The 9,571-nt window shown below is 49.8% G+C and overlaps 2 protein-coding genes across 2 annotated transcripts; one reads left to right on the top strand and one right to left on the bottom strand.

Moving 5' to 3' along the window:
- Positions 1–19: 19 nt before the first annotated feature.
- LTR64_001365 (uncharacterized protein) lies at positions 20–4,981 on the top strand (the record flags this gene model as incomplete). Its single annotated transcript, XM_064895746.1, has 2 exons — positions 20–3,218; positions 3,243–4,981. 2 exons carry the CDS (start codon positions 20–22, stop codon positions 4,979–4,981), a joined length of 4,938 nt encoding a protein of 1,645 aa, XP_064758433.1.
- Positions 4,982–5,532: 551 nt separating this feature from the next.
- Positions 5,533–9,256, bottom strand: cnd1 (condensin complex non-SMC subunit Cnd1; the record flags this gene model as incomplete). Its single annotated transcript, XM_064895745.1, has 2 exons — positions 5,533–8,972; positions 9,100–9,256. 2 exons carry the CDS (start codon positions 9,254–9,256, stop codon positions 5,533–5,535), a joined length of 3,597 nt encoding a protein of 1,198 aa, XP_064758432.1.
- Positions 9,257–9,571: the final 315 nt, after the last annotated feature.

Raw genomic sequence — 9,571 nt, 5'->3', positions numbered from 1 at the left:
AGTCCAGTCAGGTCTCATGATGGGCCTTGCTGGTCGTAAGCCTATACTACCTGCGCCCACGGAGTCATTGGTTGACGATTCGACAGCAGAAGAACCTGTTGTCGAGCCAGAAGTGCCTGAGGAAGGAGCTACAGATTTGTCCCAGCGCAGCGACCGAACCCACCATACCATTCCCGAAGACGGCAGCCCGATCACAATATCTACCAAAAAGCCCACGTCCAAGCTGAGCAAAATCACCAAGACCACTCAGAACTCTCAAACCTCGCTCCTTATCGAATACTTTGAGGGAGGGAAAGGGTCCGACCCCAACAGGCGTCCTAGTGTGCGTGTCAAGGTCGTTCCCTCGTCTAAAAACAAAACCAAGGACAATCCGGAAAGTCATCTTGTCTTGACCGAAGCTACAAATACTGCTGGCAGAAGGCGCTCCACCACTAGCCGCTTCTCATTATCTTCTAGCAATCCACCCTTTGTGCCCGCTGACAGCGACGTGAGCGTGTTGGAGTCTTTGCACGTTCCAGATCCTCGCAAGTCCGCCCCTCTCGATATCGAGATTCAACAACACAGCGACCACTCCGAAATGAGCACCTCGCCTGAGGCCCGATATATTGTCGCGTCCTCCGATATTTCCTCCATGCCAGCTGACTCCATGCTTGGTGTACAACAATCGACATTGTTCGCTCCAAGGGTTTTGGAAGCCTCTAGTATCAGTTCTCTCCCTGCCGAGGATTCGATCCTTAGCGGCCCCGAGCTCAAGGAGTCTGCCGGCTTAAAACCACCAGTCGTGCCACGAGAGCGAAATCTCAGCAATGAGAGACTTACACAAAAAGTGATAGAGAAATTAAATAATAGGCCGCGTGGAGAGGTCAAGATTACTCACGGACAATCTTCCAAGACTTCCAGCAGAAGTGGCAGCCGTGACGTAGTCCCTGCTTCATACAACCGAGCCGCCACTGAGCCCAAAAGCTTCCGCGAAACTGACAGCACTTTGAGCCCTACTGAACCGAGCCTACTAAGCAACTCAGTCCTGTCCGCCAGATCCCCTGACTCTGCACGTTCTGCTATTTCCAATAATTCAATCAATAACCCTAAATTGCTTCAGACTGTGGAGGACGCCATCCGACGTCTGATCCTGCCCGAGCTTAAGGAGCTCAAGAAGGATCAGCGACAACAAACCCGCCCGAATCATGACAAAACCTACTCAGATCTATCAGAAAGTAGCATAGTCCGCGAGAAGTCAGCTCGCCGTTCCGTCTTCGGCGACAAACCTCGCCGAAGGAGGTCGAGCAGAGATCACGCCGAAACATCTACTTCCCGGAGACGAAGAAGCAACCATCACCATCACGATGATTATGACTCGTTATCCGATAGCAGTTCTCGGCGCGAAGCTTCTGTGTCCAGTCTCAGTGCTGAGGATCCCAAAAAGGTCTCCAAGAGCCGTCGAAACAGGGATCTGACCGCAGCAGGGCTTGCTGGTGCCGGTTTGACCGCTGCGGCATTGAAGTCAAGAGACTCCGAAGAAAGCCTCCACAAAAAACGTAGAAGGAAGCGTAGCAAGAGCAGAAGTAGTCGCAGTGCTAGTGTTGCTGAAAGTGAAGAGGTCTTTCAGAAGCACAAGGTTCCTCCTATGCCCATGCAGAGCGATCTAGGTTCAGAAATCACTCGAAGTTCCATACTGTCTTCGAATACTGCAACTTCTCAGACCCCTACACAACCTGAAGTCAAACATGTCGCCCGTGGTGCTCCACGAGAGCTGTTGTCTCCTGCATCCAACACTCCACCTAGGCACTCTAGCGATTTGAGACAAACGTTAGGTCTACACCATGGAAACTTCTCCGAACATAACTTGAGCTCTCAGAAGCTAGCATACGACGAAAAAGAGGAACATACCGCTGAGAGCGATCACTACCACTCTTTCTCCGCAGAAGACCTGCTAGAGGACCCAGAGCGTATGCGTCAGTATGAGCGCAATTTACATACTCAACATCCGATAAGACGTGGACTGAGCCCGATCCAAAGTGTGGCGAGTTATCAGACCAACGACCACAATCGAAATTCACTGATGCGCCGAAGTGTTGATTCTCTTGCCTCCACCAAGCAACGACAGCAGCAATTGAAGGAAGAGGTATCCATCAGCTCTTTTACCTCTGCAAGCCCTCACCCAAAGAAGACCCCCCGACCTCAGGGTATAAGTCTTGAGAACAGAAGCGAGATCATGGGTCAACACGATGCTCAATCGATCAGGTCACCAGAGTTTCAATCCGTCGGCATTCACGATCGCTTCATTGAAGACGACCATGACCATTATCGAGATTCGTATGCCGCGTCAGAACAAAGCGTCGACAACAAGCGCCTCTCGGGTCTCACCGATGCTTCGTCTGACGTACAATATGTCGACAAGGTAGTTGCTGGTCAAAATGTCGTGCCAGTTCGAGGCGCTAGACCAGAGATTGTGCCTGTGCCTTTTGGAGTCGAGTCGGGAGTTGCATCTCTCGTCGAGCCCTCTGTACTCAGTACGCGTGAGTCTCAACCTTCATACAAGGGCTCCTTTGTGCAGGAGAGACACAGCACTCATTCCTTACCACGAGACATGGTAGGTGCCCGAATGGCGAGCCCTGTGAAGGATCATCTGTCTGTGAAGAGCCAGGCTAGTATACAGCAGCCACAGTACGCACATCAGGTCAATTTTTCTCCTCCACAAAGCCCTGCGCATTCTTACGAAGAGCAGCAGGAAGACTATATTGGGCAAACTCCACGGATACATAGCTCTCGATCACCTTTGCCTCAAGAAAACCTAGACAAAGGGTCACCGCAGTCCGAGATCACGACCAACCCATCCGTGATACAAGGACCTATCGGTGGCCTTGGTGCTCATACAGATCCATGGATGGGCGACGTAGCCACTCCTACTGGTGGCTTGAGCAGAGATTTCAGCTCGGGGGCAATAGATCTCATACCTGAAGGACTCAATGTGAGCCAGCGTCACACCTACGATGCAAAGCCCAAGACATATGTGATCGGGTCATCTGCTGCAGCACCATTGGCCCTCAAGGATGAAGGCTATGCCACAGGTGAAGGTGACCATTATCCATCTCCTGCGTCAATCACAAAAGCTGGCCCTACAGCCATGACTGCATATGAGTTCAACCATGAGCTCGATGCAGGGGCCGACGATCCTTTCACATCTAAGAAGAACCAGTATATCAGTGGTCTGTCTCAAGGTATGTCACCGCTCTATGACACAGCTACTGGTAAAGGTGTCGAGCGTATCCAGTCCAAAGACATCATCCATTTGATGGAACATCTGACTGTCAGAGACGCTCAGCGAAACGCGCGTGATACAGAGATACTCTTTACTTTGGTGCGTAGCGCAGCTGAAATGAGAGAGTCGTTCGAGGAGATGAAGAACTTTATTACAGACCAGGATGCCATGATCGTAAAAACAGCTGATGACCAGCATGCTCAGACTCAAAGGATTGTTGGTGGACCAAGACAAATGCCCACTGGAGCCCGTACTACGCGAACATTAACTCCTCAGGATGATCTCCCTACCAAGCGACGTAATGTCTTCAAAAGAGCTTTGCAAGGCTTGGGATCGAAGAACTCCACTGAACTCCAAAATATCGAATCTATGTTGATGCAACTGCTAGATGAAGTAGAAGCTCTACGTTCACAGCAAGCGTCGCAGCCTCTACTCTCTCAAACTCGAACAGACAGTCTTGCCTCCGAGGATGCTGCACGACCACCAACTGATACAGGGTACGAACCTGAAGGCAGGGCAGGCACCGCGTCTTCTGGAGGAGAGCGTTCTTTGTACCATTCTAACAATTCTTCTCGTCAAGGCCAGTTCAGTGCGGCACGAAGAATGCCCGAGAACAGGGTTAGTACGGTCATGGAAGGAGATGAGGACAACTACAACTACGAGCGTACAGAGCGGGTATCGGACCATCAGCGTACACCGAGAGCGGCTTCTCCATCAAACGACTACTACAGACGAGGACAATCTGAGCCATTGCATACCCCGCCCCGAATGCATGATGCTGAGGAAATTACACCGACCACATACAACTCCACAGACAAGAAGCACAAGACTTTCTCCTCAATCTTGCCCAATAAGTTTGTGTCGAGATGGTCAAAGACCACAACATCGACAGATCCAGATTTCAGGCACAGTGGTCAGGACAAACCAAGACCATATTCTCAAGTATCCCGCTCTGGCTCTAACATACAAGAGTACACGTACGAAAACAACCCAGATGACCGCTTTCGGTCAGCAACATCCTTGCCAGACGATCGTTATCGTCCCGAGCAAGGAGATGAGAATCGTCCACCATCACCTCTCGTACCTAGCGCCATATCAGATAATCCAAAATACCAGGCCCATCGAAATAGCCAAAATTTGCAACATCCGCAACCTCGCCAAGGACCAACAGGAAGGTATCAGTACACCCTTGAAAATGCTGCACGGAGTTACCACAATGATGGCCAGGCTGGTGGAGCTGTATCTCCCATATCGCAGATTTCCTCACATCAACGATGGGAGACCACCAATCAGCAGCAGTCACAGCAGATTCACATTCCACGTACTCTCAGCCCGATATCTGACGGCGGTTCGTTTCAGGATCGTCCAGGCAGCGCATCCACATCCTCGATCACCCGACGGACACGCGGTCCACCAAGACCACCCAAAATGTCTGATAGAGAAAGCGACCTCAACGAGCCACTCGTCCCTCAGCGTCCACCCAAGCTACCAATGTCCCCAAGTACTTATGTCGATGATGTCCGTGCAGCAAGAGCCGGAAGTCCGATTTACGACAAGAGTCCAGCCGCCGCATTGAGGTCGCCAGGCGGCGATAACATTGGACGAAAACCAAGTGGGCCAAGACCATTGAGTTCGAGCAGCAACAAGGAAACACAGAAGCGAGCAAGGTTTGTTGATAGCCCCGTGCAGAGCGTTGGAAGTAATGGAAATCTAAGATACTGACACTGGTGCATATCAAGATCACAAGCTTGAGTATGTGGGATATTAGCCAGGAAACAACTATGTAATTAACGAATGATACGACCTGTAATTAAGGAAAAGCTTGGGAACAGCGAAGGACAAAAGTAGAATGATGTTTAAAAGTGGGACAACATCTCACGATCTTGAACAGGCGCGTTGTATATGGGCCTGTATATCGTGGTGAAATGTGGAATACATAAGATAGATAGGCCCGACTCACCGAGTAATCGAGAAGGTGGAACCAGCATCCTCAGTTGTCGCTTCAAACTTAATGCCTGACCACAATATTCCTTCTTGGGTTCCTTCATGCACAAAAACGCTGGCACGAGTAAAGCTGACTTGCAGTACGGAATTTGCCACAAAGCTGTATCCGAAAGCAGAGAGACAAACTGGGTAGCTTCGCATTACATGTCATATCTCGTAACATACTGTACACTCATACACGTATTTGAAACATTGAACCACCCGCGTAACGCTGACCAATGACCTAACTCGTAAAATGTACGCCCAGAACCACACCTACTTTGTTGTACCTAAGCAGCTGCACCATCCACGACCCGATACCCCTCCTTAACCTTGCGCTCAATCTCCTCGTTCTTCCCATTATTCAACAAACCCAACGCAAACGCCGTATCATTCCACTGCCTCTCACTCTCACACCTCGCAAGCCTGGCTGCGAGCTTCTCAGCCAGATTCTTGGCATGTTTGTCCTTCTCAATGAATCCGCACAGAAACTTGAGGATACGTCGTAGTGCTTCGTCCTCGAGTATCCCGCCTTCGAAATTTCCTGGCTGTGTAAGAATGGAAAACATGTCGATGAACTGGTTGTAGACGGCGTTGTCCTTTGTGGCGAGTTCGGTGAAGAACATACGCGCCAGGTCTGAGATTTTGCGGTCCGAATCTTCGAGGCATTTGGCCATTTCGCCTAGTTGACCTTTGACTTTGACTTGGCCGGCGAGGATGAGGAAGGTTAGGGTCATGAGGCAGGTGCGTTTGACGGAATCGTCGGGGTCTTGGAGGCGGCGGTAGAGGAAGTCGGTGTTTTCGTCGATGAGGTGGTTGAAGCAAACGGCCATGTCGCCTAGGGCGATGACTGCGTTGGAGCGGACTATTGGGTCGGGAGAGCGTTCGAGGATGGTGATGAGGAGAGGGAGATTGGCTTCGCAGTACTCGGATGAGACACACATTAGTTTGGCGAGACATAGAGTTGCTTGTGCTTGGAGGTGGCGTGAGGCGTATAGAGTATTATTTGCACACACTTCGGTGACGAGCGGGCCGAAAAGAGCGAGTAGAGATTGACGGCCATAAAGAAGTTCACGTTCACGAACGTGCGTTATGGCTTCTGTAAAATCGTCTTCAGTCGTACCGCCAATCATATCAAGCTCATCTTTCTCGTCATCTTTTGCTGATTCTGGTCGATTGCCCTTTTTCTTTCGAGCAGCAGGAGTTTGAGCTGTATCCTCTAGCGATGAGTTAGCATTGTCTTTCTCCTGATCTTGCTTCCGACGCTTAAAGTCCAGCTCGCACAGCTCGAGATGCACAATCTGCTTAATGGCAACATGACCAACAGAGAAGAGCAATTGTGACAGAGCCAATGCCGCGTCTTTTGGATTTGTTTCTGCTTCTTGTGGCATGCTTTGTTGAGTTTCTGGTTGAAATGTCATATTGTTATGTGTGGAGTTCTCTGGCTGATCAACATCCATGGGGTCCGCATCAGCTCCTTCATCCGCCTCTGGAGGCGGAGATGTGGGAATTGATTGTCTATCATGTGTATGTGAGAATACCTTCTTCGTCTTCTGCCGCAGCACTTCCGAGCACAATACATCTGGATGTTCGGAGAGCAGGTAGATAGCCGAAATAGCTTGTTCGGCCATGCCATACCAATCTTGACTGGTCGAAGGCAAAAGCAGCATCGATGCAAGCAGGCGAAGGACTGGACTATCGTTTTGCATTCGCCCGATACCTTTGTTTGTTTTGTCCTGAGCTTTTTTAGCTGGAGGAATCATCCTCCGTAAAGCAACGCATGTATAACGTGCTAGAACAAGGTCCTTCCGCCCAGCTGGACCCAGTCCTACTCTGAGCATGGTCTCGGTATCTTTGATAACGATGGCAGGATCGGCAGTCGCAATCATACCAAGAACAATTATAGCACCTCTTCGCTGAGCTCTCGAGATGTCCTTATTGACACCATAAACCTGCCACAGCTTAGCAACGACAAGGGGCGAGATGTGTCCGGCAGTCATCATTGTGGCAAGAAGTTGTTCGAGAGAAGTCAGTTCTGCTGGCGACGCCCCGAAGGTCAGACTGATCATGTTCCTAGCAATGAAATTTGCCGAGTCGTTGGGGTTAAAGGTGTCAGGAGCATCGAAGAACAGACCTCTGTAGCAGTCCAGAAGGTGGGTCTGAACTCCCTTTCCCTCGTCGCTATTGCCTTTGGTCCAAATAAGACGTAGCATCCTTCTAATACCGGTTCGTGCAATTTCGATTCTGTAAGCATCTGTGACGACGAAGAAATCCATGGCTTCAATAACTTCGCTCTTGTTCTTGGCTGACAATAGTTGACAAGCAATATCGGAGGCATCGTGTACAACTTCGATGAACTTGAGAGCCTCCATGTAATATTTCCTGGTCAGCTTGAGCTTAGCTAGAACTTCTTGAGTGGCAGCATCTTTCTCGGCTTTTTCTAGTATGCCCCTGCGTTGCTCTTCTGACAATTCTTCTGTTTCGTGCGTTGTTTCCGTCGCGTCGTCGAGCAGGCCACTATCAACAGGCTGTTCCCCGTCCGCAGTCTGTGCCGTCGCTGCTTCTTCTGGTGCTGGCTGAAGAGCGGAGATCTGCTGCTCGAGCGCTTGCAGCCGTGCCTCCCACTCTGTTATCGATAGATCACCACCGTGCATGACACTGAAGGGATGAGTAGAAACTAGTTTGCCAATCAACTTGATTGCGTTTCTTCTGACGTTACTGCTTTTATCCTGCAAGCTCTGTACAGCTAGTTCAGCGGCATTCTGTCTTCGTTTCGGATACTTCTGCTCAAGCGAACATAGCTTGGTGAAGACCTGGATGGCACGACACCTACAGTAAGGATTGGTGTCGAGGAAGCGCTGCTCTAGCACGTCGAAAAAGGCATTGATCTGGACGCTGGTGGAATCATCTTGCTCTTCGAGCTTACTGAGATCGGACAAGAGGTTCCCACAGACTTCAATGATGGCACAACGCAGGGTATATGCTTCACTGTCCAAGAATTTGGCTAATTGACCAAGCTCTTTACCAACCAGACGTGGCTCGAGCTCGGATAGTTTAGTGAGGAATATGGAGACAGCCTTGGGTCCTTTAGCATCAGTGGGGCTGAACTCTTTCGCAGCCAGTTCGCGTAGGACATCGGAAGATAGTTGTGAATGATCGTACTGTTCTGACAAGATGTGCAGAAGCTCGGCCATAGGTTCTGAGAGATGTTCATAATAAGTCAAGTTCTGAATGATGGAGGTTTGAGCGCCTAGGGCATGACCATTGTGCTTGATTGCAATGCAAAGGACCTTGAAACAAAACATGCGCACCGAGGTAATCTTCATCCTAGCTTCGCTCTCCATGATCAGATAGACAGGCCTGGTGAGCAGGTTAACAAACGTGTCTCGGTCGGAGGTTGTAGCAAAGATTCTGTTGAGCTTGAGCTTCATGAGCCTGCACATAACGTCCATAGCTGTTTGTATCTGAGGAGTCGAGTCCCATGAACCATCTTTTGTCGCAGATTTCTTGGTTGTTTTTGTGCCTTTGCGAGCAGGAGCAGCAGGCTTTTCGGCGGCCTTGAGCTCGACAGCTGAAATGGACCACTGCAGCAGGAAGCCATACATTTCCAACAGTTGCTTGTGGTGAGGCAGAGAGTCTTGTTCGTCGTTTTCCACATCTTGATGAGCAGCTTCTGCCTCGTTCGACAAGCCTGAGGTGACTAGTTCCAATATTTTGCCTATGATAAGGCCTGGGATCGATTGTGAAGTTCTAGAATTGTCAGTCGTGGTTGGGTTGTCATAACTTTTATACGTACTTGAGTATACATTGGAGAGTGTCCCAGGAAGAGGAACGCATCAAGGCATCGGGACTCTCACGAATTGAATCGCGAATAAGATCCAAAGTGTCTGTAAGTGTTGCCTGGTTGGGACTGTCTCCGTCTGTATCTGTGATCTCTTGGGCTGCGTCTGGAGTCGGTAAAGAAGCTGGATCGTTGAGATACAGCTTCAGCGACTGGTTGATATCGAATTCCATGTTGGTACGAGGGACCTACAACTGCCTGGGAGTAGGATGCGAATCGCAATGGATTAGGAGGGGTTCAGAGATTATTGCGTGCACATGGTATTGGTGATTTTCGTGACGTGCTAACCAGGAATAGACAATAAGTGTTATTCTTGTAACCACAGAAAGGCACAACAGACACAAAAACAGAAAAGTAACATCCGGACGACAATTTGCGCGTAACACAAGCCTCAGACCAGCGACGACATGATCATCCAATTCGATAGTGCAAGGTAAGATGAGTCGTATCGCATATCAACATCTGGCCGAACATTGCAACTTGTGATT

The sequence above is a fragment of the Lithohypha guttulata genome (genome assembly GCF_036872675.1).
Source record: "Lithohypha guttulata strain CCFEE 5908 chromosome Unknown scaffold_1, whole genome shotgun sequence".
Lineage (NCBI taxonomy): Eukaryota > Fungi > Ascomycota > Eurotiomycetes > Chaetothyriales > Trichomeriaceae > Lithohypha > Lithohypha guttulata.
The sequence above is the reverse complement of the archived record's forward strand: the minus strand, read 5'-3'. Positions and strand labels throughout refer to the sequence as shown.